A 17,047-nucleotide genomic window follows, 5' to 3' on the forward strand; every position below is an offset into this window, starting at 1 on the left:
ACATTAGACTAATCATAAAATAAAATAGAGTGACCCCTTTCAGTAGCATTCTATTTCGTGCGAAATAGAATAGCTTGGTGGTTAAATTGGCTGAGAAAACCTATATTTTAAAGGAAGCTTTTTACTTTCATTATCTCCAAACTGTGTAAGTTTATAATACTCTGTGGACATTGTGTTTTGTGTTACAAAAAGTACCAGACCCTTCAAATCGCTTAAGAAATATGATTCTTCTTACCATGTTTTGTCTTTCTTGTTTTGGCCGTGTTCTCAATACCTGCTTTTCCTAAAGTGGGTCTTGCAAGGTTTCCAGCAGCCACATTGCCATCTGTTACTGCAACAGTTTCCGTTTTTACACCATTTTCTGTTTGACTGATGCCATCAAGCTGGTTAACATGCATCTCTCTTGGAATATCAGTCAACTTTGCCCGTTTTGATTTCCCAAAAAGAGTATCCAATTTGAGTGTCTTCCGTTTCCCTTTATTCTTGTCCTTAGTACGACTACTTTTGCTTTGTGCAGCCTGACGTTTAACTTCTTTCACCTTCAACAACCTTTTATTTTCTTTGACAGTTTTTTTCTTCTTGTCTGCTATTTCTTTTTCTAGCAGTAGACCACTTTTCGTAGGGATTTCCTTTGGTCCACCAACGTCCAGTTTTGTTTCACTTAAAAGACCACTGCTGCATTTATGCATTTCTAGATGGTCTCGTCTTTCATTCTCTTCTTGACATTGTGATGGTCTTTTTTTACTATCCTTCAAAGTCCCTGCATTCTGATTTGGTTTTGTGCCGTCCTTTTTCGCCTTGGCGTGTTTCTTATTGGACTTGGCATGCCTTTTTTTCGTCTCGGTGTCATTTCTAAACGTACTGGAAGCATCCCCATTGGAATGCGAGGGTTTCTTCTTAGATTTTGAATCTCTCTTTGTAGACTTTGATTTCTTCTTTTTACTTTTCGGAGTACTGACTTCAGTTTGTTCATGTGATGAGTCAGTGAGACGTGTTACTTGGATTCCTGGTTCCACTTTGACACTGACATCAATACCCTGGAGGGTCTTGGATAAGCTGTTCTGACTGTCATTTACTTCCAAATGTTGTGAGGTAGTTTCAACAGATTCTATTTTCATTTTAAATACAGGTATCGAGACAGTGGGGGACATTTCTTGCAAAATTTGCGTCTTTTTTGTGTCGTCTGTATCATCTTGAAGACTACGTTTGCCATGGCTTGTTGTTCCTGCCTTAGTTCCTGCCTTAGTTCTTCGACCATCCCTCTTGTGAAGTGGTTGACGTCTAGTCTTGAGTGCCACTTCATTGGCTATGGACTTGAGGCTTCAAAGATAAAAATATGTAAACAATTAAAATAATATTAAATGTTTTGTAACTCAAAATGCAAATGTTGAGATGCTTTGTTTTCTTTTCTTTACCAGATAATCAAAAGCGACTGAAAAAAAGTGTGCATGGGCAGTACATACTTTCAACCAATGGAAAACCTATCGGAACGAATGTGCTATTCAGGATTTTTCATCCAACCGGAGTGCCATCAGGCGAGAGCTACTTGAAATGACAACAGATGAGCTTTCTACACACTCATCCGTTTTGCTCTAGAGGTACAGTACAGCCCCATAATTGCCATCGAGGCACGCAAGGGAAACGAGGGCTGTAACGAGCGTGTTATTACCCCTATCGAGTGCACACGCCTCGTAGCGAGCGAGTGAAAAGGGGCCTGTTAGGACCATCTTTTCGAGATGAGGTCTTCGTGTCCGCTGAAGCAGATCAATAGCCCTCGTTACACACAGAGCAAAGATTAAGCCACGTGAGGCACACAGGCTGCTTCTGTAAGGGATGATCTCAGATAGGGATATAACAAAAAACCACTTGGACAGACGGACATGATAATAAAGAATGCAACCAGAAATTCAAGCCGCCCGCTTCCATTGGTGTCGGTGTCGTCATGAATTTCATTCATAATGGAGGAGTTAAACTCTTGGGGGAATGACGTTGCAAAGTTGTAAAACCATGGGAAGGGATAAGAAATAGAAGACTAAAACTCTTCGACTGGAAACTTGTCAGAGTCAGAGTCTGACAATATTTATTTGTTTTTGTTTTTCCTTTTTTTTCTGGTGTGTATCAAAAAAATTCCACGCCTGATTCTCGTTCAAAATTAAATAAACCCATGGATGTGGTTTCGTGTGGTGTTGAAGTTGTTCTGTTGTCAAAAAATACCCACAGATTTCTAGAGTTTATCCCTGCAGTCTGGCTGACAGATTTTGTCGTCCAATGAAACTCCATCTTCTTTTAAAATTGCTGTTTGAGACGTTGTAGTAGTGGAAAACATTTTTTTTTTCATGGTAGCCGAAGATTGTCCAAACTTTGTCTGTTTAATAAATTGCCGTTCAACATTTGTGTGTTCAATTAATGATAAGAATGTCCGACCCACCTGTTCAACTTAAATTCCCATTTTGACATTGGAGTATTGGAAAATAATCAAGAGTGTCCGCCCCGTCTGTTGAATAAATTGCCGTTTTGAGATGTTGGGAGTATTGGAGAAAAAAAAACGTTTCTGAAATGTAAAAAATGTTCAACCCGTCTGTATCAAATTGCTGTTGTGTAACGTTCGAGTAGGCCTATTGGGGGGAAAAATGTTAAAATGGTAAGATTGTCCAAACTCCGTCTGTTTGATAATTTGCCGTTTTGTAACTTCGAGTATAGGAAAAGAATGCCCGGACGTTGGAGTGTTGAACAAGTTTTTTTTTTAAATGGTAAGATTGTCCAAACTCTCTCTCTGTAATAAATTGCCGTTTTGTAACATTCGAGTATTGGAAAACAAATTGTTTAAATGTAAGAATGTCCGATCGGTCTGTTTAATAAATTGCCATTTTGAGACGTTTTATTTCTGGGAAAAAAAAATGTTTTAAACGGCAAGATTGCCGGTTTGTAACGTTCCAGAACTTCCAGTATTGTAAAACATTATTGTTTAAATATTAAGAATGTCCGACCCGTCTGTTAAATAAATTGCCGTAGTGAGACGTTCGAGTGTTAGAAGAAAAAAAAAATCGTTTTTAAAATGTTAAGAATGTCAGACCCGTCTGTTTAATAAATTGCCATTGTGTATCAGTTGGAGTATTGGGGGAAAACGTTTAATTGGTAAGATTGTCCAAACTCCGTCTGTTGAATAAATTGCCATTTTGTAACTTCGAGTATTGGGAAACATTTTAGTTGAAAATTGTATGTCCGGACCCGTCTGTTTAATAAATTGCCGTTGGTGTAACGTTGAGTTTTTGGGGAAAATGTTTAAATGGTAAGATTAGCCAACCGTCTGTTTAATAAATTGCCGTTCGAGACGTTCGAATACTGGAAAACATTTTTGTTTAAATTTTAAGAATTTTTTAGTGTTTAATAAATTGCCGTAAAACGTTTGAGTAATGGAATACGTTTTTATTTAAATATTAAGATTGTCCAAACTCCGTCTGTTTAATAAACTGACGTTCGAGTATTGGAAAACATTTCTGTGTAAATGTTAAGATTGTCCAAACTCCGTCTGTATAATAAATTGCCGTTTTGTAACATTCGAGTATTGAAGAAGAACAAAAAAGAGTCTAAATATAAGAATGTATGACCCGTCTGTTTAATAAATTTCCATTGTGTAACGTTCGAGTTTTTGGGGAAAATTTCCGTTGTTTGGGGAAAAGGGTAATGGGGAAAAGTTGCTGAGTTTTGGGGGAAAATTCTTAAATGGTAAGATTGTCCACACTCTGTCTGTGTTATAAATTTCCGCTGTGTAACGTTTGAGTTTTGGGGAAAATTGCCGTTGTTTGGGGAAAACAAGTTTTGGGGAAAAGTTGCGACTGTTTGGGGAACAAAAATCAAAACTCTGAACAAATTGCCCCGTTTGAGACGTTCGAGTAATGGAAAACAATTTTATTTAACTGATAATATTGTCCAAACTCCGTCTGTTTAATAAATTGAGAAAATAGAATTAGCTGTTGCAAACAACTTACCAACCAAATGGACCGAGATTATAAATGCAATAAATAGTTAATGGCCTGACGTTTCGACCCTAGCAGAGTCTTTCTCGAAGGCTAAATGACAACACAACAAACATGAACAGGTAACTAAGTGAAACATAAGCAGTGAAGTGGAAATACATGAATGGGTTAGAAAGCACACATAAAAAAGCAGGGGGTAAACAATTAATAGGGGAACAAAAAGGGGGGTGGTGAAGGGAAGGGACTGGCTTGACCACAAGCAAGAAGATGGAAACACAAAGGACAACATCAAGGGTGGTGAGGTTGGGTAAAAAGTAATTTATTAGTGAATGAGGCTCAAGCTAAAAGGCTATGGGGAAAAAAGGAGATGGCAAAACAAAAGGTTTATTAGTCGTTTCCTTCTAGGATGTTCAGACCATGGGGTTGGATGTTCAGACCATGGGGTTGAATGGTCTGGAGGCGTCTAATCCAGAGTTTCTCCCTACTCAAACGCACAGTCTCTCTGTGGTTGCCTAGTGCCTCTATGCCCTGTAAGATCATGTCAGAAATTGAGTGATTAGGAAGATTGAAGTGATGACCTACAGGTGTACATGTATCTAGCTTTTGGGTCTTGACTGTGGATCTGTGGCCGTAAAAACGCCTCTTGAGTGTAGTTCTTGTTTCACCTATATATTGAACACCACAGACTCTGCAAGATATGAGATAAATGAGATTAGTGGTGGTGCAGGTGACATGACCCCTTGTCTTATGGGTGGTACCGCCGGTGTTACTGGTGAAGGAGTCCGATTCCCTGATGTGTTGTCTACAGACGATGCATTTGGAGATGTTGGAACACCTAAAAGTTCCCTGTGGTAGAGGGGGATTAACATCATCATTAATGGGAGGGACTTCTGCTCGGACAATGAGATCCCTGAGACTTTGTGGGCGTCTGTAGGCAACTATGGGTTCTTCCTGTACAGCACGTTGAAGTCGATCTGATGTGTGAAGAATATGATGGTTAGAATTGGTTATTTTACGAATGGGAGGAAGTGAGGGGTGGAAAGTGACAACAAAAGGAACTTTCCCCGTAGGACTCTGTTGTTTCTTGGGTCCTTTGGAAAGTACTGACTCCCTAGAACGAGCCTCTGGATAGCTCGATGGACTGCTAGAGAGCTATGACCCCTGGAAACAAGGTGTTTCTTAAAGTCACCTGGAAGTGGTATTTTTTCAAAATAAAGCTTTTGTCACTAATATATGTGTTTTGATGAGTGGAATGTGAATAAACAGTTAACTAAGGTTTTTAAAAATCAGTTCTTATGTTATTTACAAATTTTAAGAGTAGACCCTGACCCGAGAGGGCGCTGTTCGTGACGTCAACCGAGGCAGACTTTGCCTGTAATGCGTAGAGTAAACACAATTGCAAAGTACATGTACGGATCAAGTCGTGAGTTTGTACGTTTCAAAAAAAAAAAAAAAAAATGTTTTTTTTTTCCGGCAATGCTGACCAGGTGTATTGCTGCTTAATGCAGAAAAACACTTTTTGAAATGTACCAACTCACGACTTGGACGTACATGTACTTTGCACGTGTGTTTACTATACGCATTGCAGGCAAAGTCTGCCTCGATTGACGTCACAAAAGGGGTAGGCGGAGTCAGCCCCCCAAACAACTTTATATATTTTTTAAACATATAAATCGTGACAAACAATTACTAAAAAAATTGTTTTATTGTTCGTAAGCATATACTCTTATGTTTGAAAGAAAAACAAATCTATTTCCAGCAGGTGACTTTAAGTTCCTGTGAGTGGTGGATAAAATCAGAATCATTAGAACGAATTCCGTTGTTTGGGGAAAAAAGTTTCGGGGAAAAGTTGCCGAGTTTTGGGCAAAAATGTTTAAATGTTAAGATTGTCCAAACTCCGTCTGTTTTTATAAATTGCCGTTGTGTAACGTTCGAGTTTTTGGGGAAAATTGCCGTTGTTCGGGGAAAACAAGTTTTGGGGAAAAGTTGCGACTGTTTGGGGAACAAAAATCAAAACTCTGAATAAATTGCCCCGTTTGAGACGTTCGAGTAATGGAATACATTTTTATTTAAATGATAAGATTGTCCAAACTCTGTCTGTTTAATAAACTGACGTTCGAGTATTGGAAAACATTTGTGTGTAAATGTTAAGATTGTCCAAACTCCGTCTGTATAATAAATTGCCGTTTTGTAACATTCGAGTAATGGGAAAAAAAAGTCTAAATATAAGAATGTCTGACCCTTCTGTTTAATAAATTTCCGTTGTGTAACGTTCGAGTTTTTTGGGAAAATTTCCGTTGTTTGGGGAAAAGGGTTTTGGGGAAAAGTTGTGTGGAGTTTTGGGGGAACATTTTTGAATGGTTAGATTGTCCACACTCCGTCTATGTTAAAAATTGCCGTTGTGTAATGTTCGAATTTTTGGGAAAATTGCCGTTGTTTGGGGAAAACAAGTTGCGACTGTTTGGGGAACAAAAATCAAACTTCTGAATAAATTGCCCCGTTTGAGACGTTCGTGTAATGGAAAACAATTTTATTTAACTAATAATATTGTCCAAACTCCGTCTGTTTAATAAATTGACGTTTGAGTATTGGAAAACATTTTTGTTTAAATGATAAGGTTGTCCAAACTCCGTCTGTATAACAAATTGCCGTTTTGTTACATTCGAGTATTGGAAAAATTTTTGTTTAAAGGAACACGTTGCCTTGGATCGGACGAGTTGGTCAAAACAAAAGCACTAAACGTGAACGTCAAAAAAGTGTTTTGTTTATTGTCACTTTGGGCTTATTGCATCTCGCGGAATTTTTTACGACAATCGACACAATTTCTGACCGCGTTCATGTTCACGCTGCTCTAGGAACAAACCTCCATACATCCCATATCTCTGGAACCCTATATCGTACAAACTAAATAAAAACGATAAATTCATCCTCACTCCTTAATTTTCTCTAACTTATTTCACTTTCAGAAAGCATGTCAAGTTATTTTTAGGGTTTGTTACGTCCAGTTTGGGTCAATAGACAAACTCCTAAAAATGTACCCCATTCAGCTGCACGAGGTCTCTTTTGTTGATATTATCTCCAGTAACCAACCCCACGGGCCGATTGCTAAATTAGGCTACAAAATGGATTTGGCAAAATGTACATTCTGAGACCTGACCGACACACTGCTCTAACCAATTTTGTGAATGGACTTATTCAAAAGGAAACTTAATGTCGTTTTGCTTAACAACTTTGACCAAATGCAAAGTTCTTTTTTTCAGCTTCAAAACAGCCTTTGACGAGTACGTGTATAAGTTTCACAAACTTCCGTGATGGGGTAAACTTTGAAACTGCAACACTATACCTCCATGAACAGACCATATTCTAAAACGGTATTCATGTACTCATTTGAGTTTACTGGCAAAAGATAGTGTCCATAGTTTAAAAACAGCAAGATACGTTTTGCATCAATAGTGCAATTTCTGTATGGAGATTTATTGCAAGTCCAAGGTCGCCACCCACTTTCAACCACGGCGACCTCCTTCACCAAGCAACAGGTGGCATGTCTCAAAACCAGACAACACACCACTCACAATACACTGACCAGAATGTAAGGAGCGGTTAGGCTCTTTGTGTAAGGCCCCCCCCCCAACCCCAAAATGTTATTAATTGTAAAGTTCCCTTAGACACCTTCCAACCTATAGCCGGCCCTACCCAATGTTTCCAAATTATAAAGCTTCCGTTTGATCCCATCCTTGTCCATCATGATAATTCTCGTGCCGTTTGGAAGTGAATGCTTTTTTATAAATATTCTCCATTTAATCTTTTCAACAAATGAGTCACCTGTCAGAAGAATTTCTAGGAAGTCTGCTAACAACATTGACCAGTGGCTGACACATGGAGTTACTTCATTCATTCAATGCAAATTCGTGAGATTTGTTTCGGTTTTGTCCTGGCACCCAGCCTCTTCGACCCTTTCGACCCTGCGCGGCAATGAATGAACCAATCCGGAGAACCATGCTTAGTACAACATGAAAGTAACCCGACCAAAAAGGGCGGATCGAATGGCGGGTAAGGGGCAATGAGTGAACCAATCCGGAGAACCATCTGCGAAACACTGTCCAATGAGTCGCCTGTCAGAAAGATTTCTAGGAAGTCTGATAACAACATCGACCAGTGGTTGACACACGGTCGCTGCCCAAACTTTCTCCAATCAGATGACTTGTAAGTGGGAGTTTGGGTCAGGGTTTTGTAGACTTGCAACCCGACGTCTGAAACCACACATACGTATTGAATTCCACACACTTAACCGTGTTGATTTCCACAAGGATGCCATGCCACTGGACCTTCTAATTTTCAATCCAAGATGGCGCGGGTTACGCTTTTAATAGTATAGATTAGCCGACACTCAATACTTTCCCCTGTATGCCCTATTTGAAACGACCCTCATCCTGTATTATGGTACTCATTGGAAAAACTCCTATGGGCTGTGACTACCAGTATGATAATTTACCCTCTCGTAAACCCCACCAACAACAACTCCTTCCCACAAATAAAGCTGCATTCACGCCTCTTTGTGGTTTTAGCTGACTGGTCTCAAAGCCAAGTGGTGATCTCTAACAAATTAAACAATGGGGGCCCCCACGCTTTACTTAAACACCTCTTGGTGTGCGTTGTCTGTGATTCACTTGCTGTGGGTCTTATCTGGTGTTGTAATGATACACTAGCCACTACTGGTTGCCAGCATTCCCAGCAACATCAACGTTTATTGTCATATGCCGATACGTTTTCAATGAGCCATCATTGAGAGAAGCAGAATATTAATTACAAATGCTTTTAGCGTTTAACCATCAGAGCTGACGACTCTCCCTGGTTCAAGTTTGGAATGATGTGGAAACTTCGTATCTTCTATGCTGAATGTAATTCTAAAATACATGTAGGTCCCTGAGTGATAGTGACTGCCCTGCAAAATCTCCCTTGTTGCAAGTTGCAACTTTGTAACGGAGTGAACATGATAAAAAAATATCCCACAACGGCAATAATATATTATTGTAACAATAACAACTTCGGACATTCTACACTTTTACAATATTTTTTCAAATTTGCAAATTTCCCATAACGGCAATATTATCAAAAGGAGGAGTTCGGACCTTCTTACCCTTACAAAAACAAATTCTCAAATACTCAATATAGTTTACAATTAAAACAATTTTTGTGTATGGAAATGTCCCACAACGACGGTTATTATTAAAAACATGGGAGTTCGTTTTGACATTCTTACTAATTAATAAACAGCATTATTTTTTTCTCCATTACTCGAACGTCTCATACAGCAATTACAGACGGAGTTCGGACCTTATTAACCCTACAAAATATTCACTGTTATCAATATCTCAAAACGGCAACTTATTAAAGACAGAGTACGGACATTCTTACTGTTGAAATAAAAGTAAAGCCAACCCTAAATGTCCCACAACTGCAATACTATTGAAAACATTCAGTTCGAACTGACGTCTTCCCCTTAAAAAAATGTTTTCCAAGTCCCAAAAGAGCATTGTTATTCACGGCGGAGTATTGACCTTTTTACAATTAAAACACTGTACTTGGAGATGTCCCACAACGGCGATTATCATTAAAACATAGCTCGTCGGATATTCTACTAATCAATAAACTACATTATTTTTTTCTCCAACACTCGAACGTCTCATACAGCAATTACAGACAGAGTTAGGACCTCTTTACCCTTCAAAAGAAAATTTTTATCAATATCTCAAAACGGCAACTTATTAAAAGACGGAGTACAGACATTTTTTACTGTTAAAATAAAAGTAAAGCCAACTATTAATGTCCACAACCGCAATATTATTGAAAACATTCAGTTCGAACTGACGTCTTCCCCTTAAAAAAAATGTTCCCAAATACTCAAAAGTCCCAAAACGGCAAGATGTTATTCACGACGACAGAGTACCGACATTTTTACAATAAAAACAATTTTGGTACATGAAAATGTGCCACAACGGCGATTGTTATTAAACATGGGAGTTCGTCGGACATTCTTACTAAATTAATAAACAACATATTGCTTTCTCCAATACTTGAACGTCTCATACGGCAATTACAGACAGAGTTAGGACCTCCATACCCTTTAAAAAAATTGTATCAATGTCTCAAAACGGCAATTTATTGAAGACGGAGTATGGACATTCTTACCGTTGAAATAAAATTAAAGTCAGTTCAAGGTGACGTTCTCCACTTTAAAAATTGTTCAAAATACTCAAAAGTCCCAAATTGGCAATTTGTTATTCACGACGACGGAGTACCGACATTTTTACAATAAAAACAATTTTGGTACATGAAAATGTCCCACAACGGCGATTATTATTAAAAACATGGGAGTTCGTTGGACATGCTTATTAATTAATAAACAATATTATTTTTTCACCAATACTGGATCATCTCATACGGCAATTACAAACGGAGTTTGGACCTCCCCTTTACAAATTTTTTTTATCAATGTCTCAAAATGGCAACTTATTGAAGACGGAGTACGGACATTCTTACTGTTGAAATAAAATTAAAGCCAACTGCTTATCGTCCCACAACAGCAATATTATTTAAAAAATTCAGTTCGAACTGCCGTCTTCTCCTTAAATTTTTTTCCCCAAATACTCAAAAGTCCCAAAACGGCAAGGAGTATAGAAAAAAAAATGTTGTACATATGTATATGGAAACGTCCCTTAACGGCGATTATTATTAAAAACATGGGAGTTCGTCGAAAATTCTTACTATTTTAACAAACAATATTGGAAGTCTCGAACGGCAACAACAAACAGGAGTTTGGAGCCAGCCACTCCTAGCCTCACAGTATAGTGACAACTTCCCCTTAGATGTGCCGCAATTGTAACTACATTTTAAAATTGCTACACTTTGTTGTAACTTGTTACAAAGTTTAACAACGCTTCAATGTTTTGCTTTGTACGCCGCTCTGCTCTCATTTTTGGTCAATACCGACACTCATTGTGTTTACTGCATTTGTAACAACTTTCAAGAAGACGATCCCTGAAATTGTCCTTGCATTGTGCGGCGCTCGTTTCGTTTCGTGGGTACTCGATAGTTTCGCGGGTCCTCGCTCGTTTGTCTCGTATAGCTGCTTCCCAACTGAATGTGGGATCCCTTGTCTCGAGAGGCGCCCTCGTTTGATTGACAAACGAGCGAGCTTCCCTCTCGTGTAGCGAGCAGGGGCACAAGTTGCCGGTCTCACTCGTCTCGGTCCCTCCGTGCCTCGATGGCAACTAAAGGGCTGTACCGTATGAAAAGTAAATGGACTGGAGTACCCAAATGAGACTTTGTACATTTTCGATGTGAATCCCTGCGTCTGAAAAATAACTCACCAATACAACTGCGTAAAGAGAGCCAAGTTTGGTTTGTTTAGCTGTAAAACCAACAGATCCAAAATAGCCCCTTACCCTAACTCACAAAGCTCCTTAACACCTAAAACCATTTTTATTGTATTGCTAAATGTTCTGTCATTAATTGTATATTATATCAAACTGTTTGTACATTTCTGCCAGGCAAGAGATCAATAGCTCCCCCTTGCATAACGAGAAAAGCTACACGTACGCCGAGGTCACGCACGATTTTTTACGCACAGAGAACAGCTATTGTCCAATGATCTGCCTCCTTTTTGAGAGTGTGATGTCATATGCAATCCGTTTATAAATTTTGCTTTTCGTGCTGGGGAAGAGCACAAGCAGCTCCGCTTTATAAATTCAAAACTTGCCGTTCTTAAAAGCAAAGATGGTAAATGTTCTTGAGATACACTGAAGATGTTTCCAAAGTCTGCCTGGAGAATGACACCTAAAACAGTAGACGCCAATGAGAATACTGCAGATCCTGGAAGATGTATTGTAACGTTATTTGACAAGATAATGAGAATACGTTCATCGTAGGTCCATCACCCCAAAGTGTTCCCCAGCATTCTATCTTCAACCCTTGCCAAACCAAATGGTGAAGTTGGTATAGCTGTCAACCACAGAGTGTTCACCAATTAAGCCTATGAGAATACTGCAGATCCTGGAAGATGTATTGTCTAGTTGTATGAGAATACATTCACTGTAGGCCCACCACTCCAAAGTGCTCCCCAGCATTCCATCTTCGATCCCTAGCCGAACCAAACGGTGAAGTTTGGTATAGCTGTCAACCACAGGGTGTTCACCAATTAACCAACACTGCTGAACGACTTTCTACTCCAACCGTTTGCTGAGAGCAACAGCTCCTTCAAGGCTGTACCAGCAAAATTTTGATGAGCAGCTCTTCCGAGAAACCACTGGACCACCGTTCATCAGCCGTAAGATCTTATAAAAGGACAACGGATGGACAACAAGAGGCCATCAGTAAAGCTCTGAGTACGAGTACTGCATATGACTGCCCCGCATCCAACTACTGTCTCTAAGAACTCGCGAGCATCCTCATCGACAGACAGTCATGCTGTTTACATTACTGGTTTTAAACAAGCCCGAGCTGGAAGTGAATAACCTCAAGAACTATAGACCACACTGAGAAATCTACAGTTGGAGCAGACAAAGAAATCATTTACTGTTAACATTAATAAAGTATTAATAAACATTCCAAAGTAACTTTGATCCTTTCCTTTTTTTATGCTTGATATGACCACATCTGCGTATGACTCTGCCCCACATTCAATTACTGTCTCTATGAACTCGGGAGCATCTTCATCGACAGACGGCCGTGCAGTTCACATTACTGTTAACGTTAATATTCCAAAGTAACTTTGATCCTTTCCTCCATGCTTGATATGACCACATCACAGTAATACCTCATCAACTTCACTGGCTTTCTGTACAGTTCAGAGTTCAGTTCAAAATCCTCCTCCTAACTTTTAAGGCACTTCATCAAATCGCTCCAATCTCCATCTGGGACATACTACACCTTCGTAATGTCTGGCCTAGTGAGACTAGTAGTCTACAATCCTCGGCTCTCACACTCCATGTACCTATATCCCGCCTCACTAGTTATGGAGACAAAGCTTTCTCTAACATCGCATCTCGTCTTGGAACTCACTGCCGTTTGACCTCAGAACACAGAACAATCCTTCAATCCTCAAACGGCAGTTCAAAACTCACCTTTTTAAATGAGCATTTTAAATCCTGGTCTTTTGACTTTGTGAACCGGCGCCCTTGAGTGGCATTTTTGTCTGATACTGTGCGCTTTTTAAATACTGTACATTATTTTTATTATTGATCCTTCGATCATCTTGTTAATATTATGTATGTAAAGATAAGTTGTTTATCTAATTAATTAGATCTCTGCCTGTGATACAGTTTCTATAGTAAAGTGCAGGTTATATTAAGGAATGTTTAAAACTGCATTTGATTCCTTAAGTTATACAATTTGTGTGCTTTGTACAACAACATTTTGTCACATTTATAACTTATTTTGCAAAATGTATAATTATTGAGTACAAAGTGTTGATCAGTTTGCAATTGTGTTACTAAAATTAATTTTTTAACTGGATTGAAAATTGTAAATTGAAAGCTAACATGTTTTCAGCTGTGTTTGGTGCACATCATGTTATCCCAATCAGGGAATCTGACTCTCTACAACATTCAAGAAGTGTATCAAACATTATCTATACCTGTGTTCTTGATGTAGTGGCGCTCTACAAATGCCTTATATGTATGTATGTATATATCCTTTCAATTTGGAAAGACAGTCATTTTCCGATCGAACAATTTAGTTTGTAACAAACCTACACTCAACTGTAGATTCGTTACGAACGTTACATACATGTAGATAGGAATGGAATGAATGTTTACCTTTGCTGTAGCATGGTTTGAGACTGTACCCCACTGCTTGGCTTGTCCAAATCTTCAATATGCACAACATCTTCACCTGCCTTCCATGTTTCATAGCGATGGGGCTGGAATATCCTAATAAATGGATCCATGTTGATCTTCACTGAGTCCTTCTGACATGAGCACTGCAATTCAAATCATCAGGTATGGTTAATGAATGTCTTCAAAACTTGGTCTCCTTATTATACCATGTGCATTGTAAGTATTGTTTGAAGCTTTGCATGGTGTGGAGAAACAGGAAGAAACTATGAATAAATAGTAAACCTGGAGAACAATCATGTGTTAATATCTTTTATGTGAGTGTTGGCTCTGAGAAGAGCTGGTGTGGTCTCGACGTTTCAAACACTCTGCTCGTCTTCAGGACAAACTTCAAAGTTTCTCTTTGTACTTTTTATTTACTGTTTCTTCCTACATTTGCATTGTCTTATGAAACTGGCACTTATCATGGGAGCTCTGATAAAGAGTAAAAGTGTTCTGGAAAACAATGTGGTTAACATATTTGATTTCGAGACATTATGCTTTACAGACACTGGTAATTGTCAAAGACCAGTTTTCTCACTTGGTGTATCTCGACAAATGCAAATGCAAAAAAACAAAAAACTGTGAAAACTCGATTGGTCGTCAAAGTTGCGAGAATGAAAAAAAAAAACACCCTTGGCACACAAAGTTGTGTGCTTTCAGATGCTTGATTTCGGGACCTCAAAATCTAATTCTGAGGTCTCGAAATCACATTTATTGAAATTACTTCTTTACTAGTGTCTTAGTCACAACTATTAAATCATTAGTCTAGTCTCAACTACTGTTTTTCAACTACAAAAATAGTCACGACTACTTCAAAAATCTGTTTGGTGAACCAACTGTGTCGCTCATGACTATTCACGGCATAATAATCTACTTACAAAACACAATCAGACATCAGTGACACAATCCTTCCAGCTTGAAATTACTATTTTGCGCTTGCGGCACACATTGCCACAATGCATCTTGTGAATTAAAAATTTGTCGCAACTAGTGTTGTAGTCACTTCACTAGACACCCAAGTGTAACCAATGCACAAGGCTGATGGCAACACCTATTTTAAGTCAGGCGTATTCACCTGACACCCAGGTCTAACCAACGCACAAGGCTGATGGCAACACCTGTTTTAAGTCAGGCGTATTCACTAGACACCCAGGTCTAATCAACGCACAAGGCTGATGGCAACACCTGTTTTAAGTCAGGCGTATTCACTAGACACCCAGGTCTAACCAACGCACAAGGCTGATGGCAACACCTATTTTAAGTCAGGTGAATTCACTAGACACCCAGGTCTAACCAACGCCGAGGCTGATGGCAACACCTGTTTTAAGTCGGGCGTATTCACTAGACACCCATGTCTAACAAACGCCGAGGCTGATGGCAACACCTATTTTAAGTCAGGCGTATTCACTAGACACCCATGTCTAACCAACGCACAAGGCTGATGGCAACACCTATTTTAAGTCAGGTGAATTCACTAGACACCCAGGTCTAACCAACGCCGAGGCTGATGGCAACACCTGTTTTAAGTCGGGCGTATTCACTAGACACCCATGTCTAACAAACGCCGAGGCTGATGGCAACACCTATTTTAAGTCAGGCGTATTCACTAGACACCCAGGTCTAACCAACGCACAAGGCTGATGGCAACACCTATTTTAAGTCAGGCGTATTCACTAGACACCCAGGTCTAATCAACGCACAAGGCTGATGGCAACACCTATTTTAAGTCAGGCGTATTCACTAGACACCCAGGTCTAACCAATGCACAAGGCTGATGGCAACACCTATTTTAAGTCAGGCGTATTCACTAGACACCCAGGTCTAACCAACGCACAAGGCTGATGGCAACACCTATTTTAAGTCAGGCGTATTCACTAGACACCCAGGTCTAACCAACGCACAAGGCTGATGGCAACACCTATTTTAAGTCAGGCGTATTCACCTGACACCCAGGTCTAACCAATCCACAAGGCTGATGGCAACACCCATTTTAAGTCAGGCGTATTCACCCGACACCCAGGTCTAACCAACGCACAAGGCTGATGGCAACACCTATTTTAAGTCAGGCGTATTCACCTGACACCCAGGTCTAACCAACGCACAAGGCTGATGGCAACACCTATTTTAAGTCAGGCGTATTCACCTGACACCCAGGTCTAACCAATGCACAAGGCTGATGGCAACCGCCATTTTAAGTCAGGGGTATTCACTAGACACCCAGGTCTAACCAATGCACAAGGCTGATGGCAACACCTATTTTAAGTCAGGCGTATTCACCTGACACCCAGGTCTAACCAACGCACAAGGCTGATGGCAACACCTATTTTAAGTCAGGCGTATTCACCTGACACCCAGGTCTAACCAATGCACAAGGCTGATGGCAACCGCCATTTTAAGTCAGGGGTATTCACTAGACACCCAGGTCTAACCAATGCACAAGGCTGATGGCAACACCTGTTTTAAGTCAGGCTTATTCACTAGACACCCAGGTCTAACCAACGCACAAGGCTGATGGCAACCGCCATTTTAAGTCAGGGGTATTCACTAGACACCCAGGTCTAACCAACGCACAAGGCTGATGGCAACACCTGTTTTAAGTCAGGCGTATTCACTAGACACCCATGTCTAACCAACGCACAAGGCTGATGGCAACACCTATTTTAAGTCAGGCGTATTCTTATATCAAATTATGAATTCAGATTGAACCCAAAGACATTAAAAATTCATCAAAGACATTTCCCTTATACTCAAAATACTTAGACAACAAAATGAAATTCATACTTACACATTTTGCTCTCTTTCCAAAATCAATCCAACGCAAGGACGCAAAGTTGGTTGACTCAGCACAGTTGAAACCATGATTGTAGCCAGCATGGTATCCATAGGGAAATGTAATCATGAATTCACCTGTTTCTTGTGTAATCTAAAAAATACAAACACACCCAAGAGAAGAAAGTGTTGATTAAAGGTCGGGTCACACTGCAGCGATAACTAAAACGATAACGATAACAGCGCAATGAGAGCGCATTCTATTGGTTGAATTGCTCCACGCAGAATAAGCCCACACTTATTCAACCAATCGAGGGCGTGCATTTTTAACATTATCGTGTTCGTTATCGAGGCCCGTGTGACCAGGCCTTTAAAGAAGCTACATCCATCAAAAAACTGGTACAAAGATACAGCTTCAAAATAAAT

At 39.6% G+C, this 17,047-nt stretch overlaps 1 protein-coding gene across 1 annotated transcript in view; it reads right to left on the minus strand.

The window, feature by feature from the left end:
• LOC139945792 (lysine-specific demethylase 4A-like) overlaps positions 1-17,047 on the minus strand; it is a 73,455-nt gene that overhangs the window by 26,978 nt on the left and 29,430 nt on the right. Inside the window, exons 8-10 of the mRNA XM_071943218.1 lie at positions 16,638-16,775; positions 13,793-13,956; positions 236-1,320 (exon numbers count right to left, since the gene is read on the minus strand). Of these exons, the coding sequence (XP_071799319.1) occupies positions 236-1,320; positions 13,793-13,956; positions 16,638-16,775 (1,387 nt within the window). The remainder of the gene's footprint in view (positions 1-235; positions 1,321-13,792; positions 13,957-16,637; positions 16,776-17,047) is intronic.

The sequence above is a fragment of the Asterias amurensis genome, chromosome 13 (assembly GCF_032118995.1).
Source record: "Asterias amurensis chromosome 13, ASM3211899v1".
Taxonomy (NCBI): Eukaryota; Metazoa; Echinodermata; class Asteroidea; order Forcipulatida; family Asteriidae; genus Asterias; species Asterias amurensis.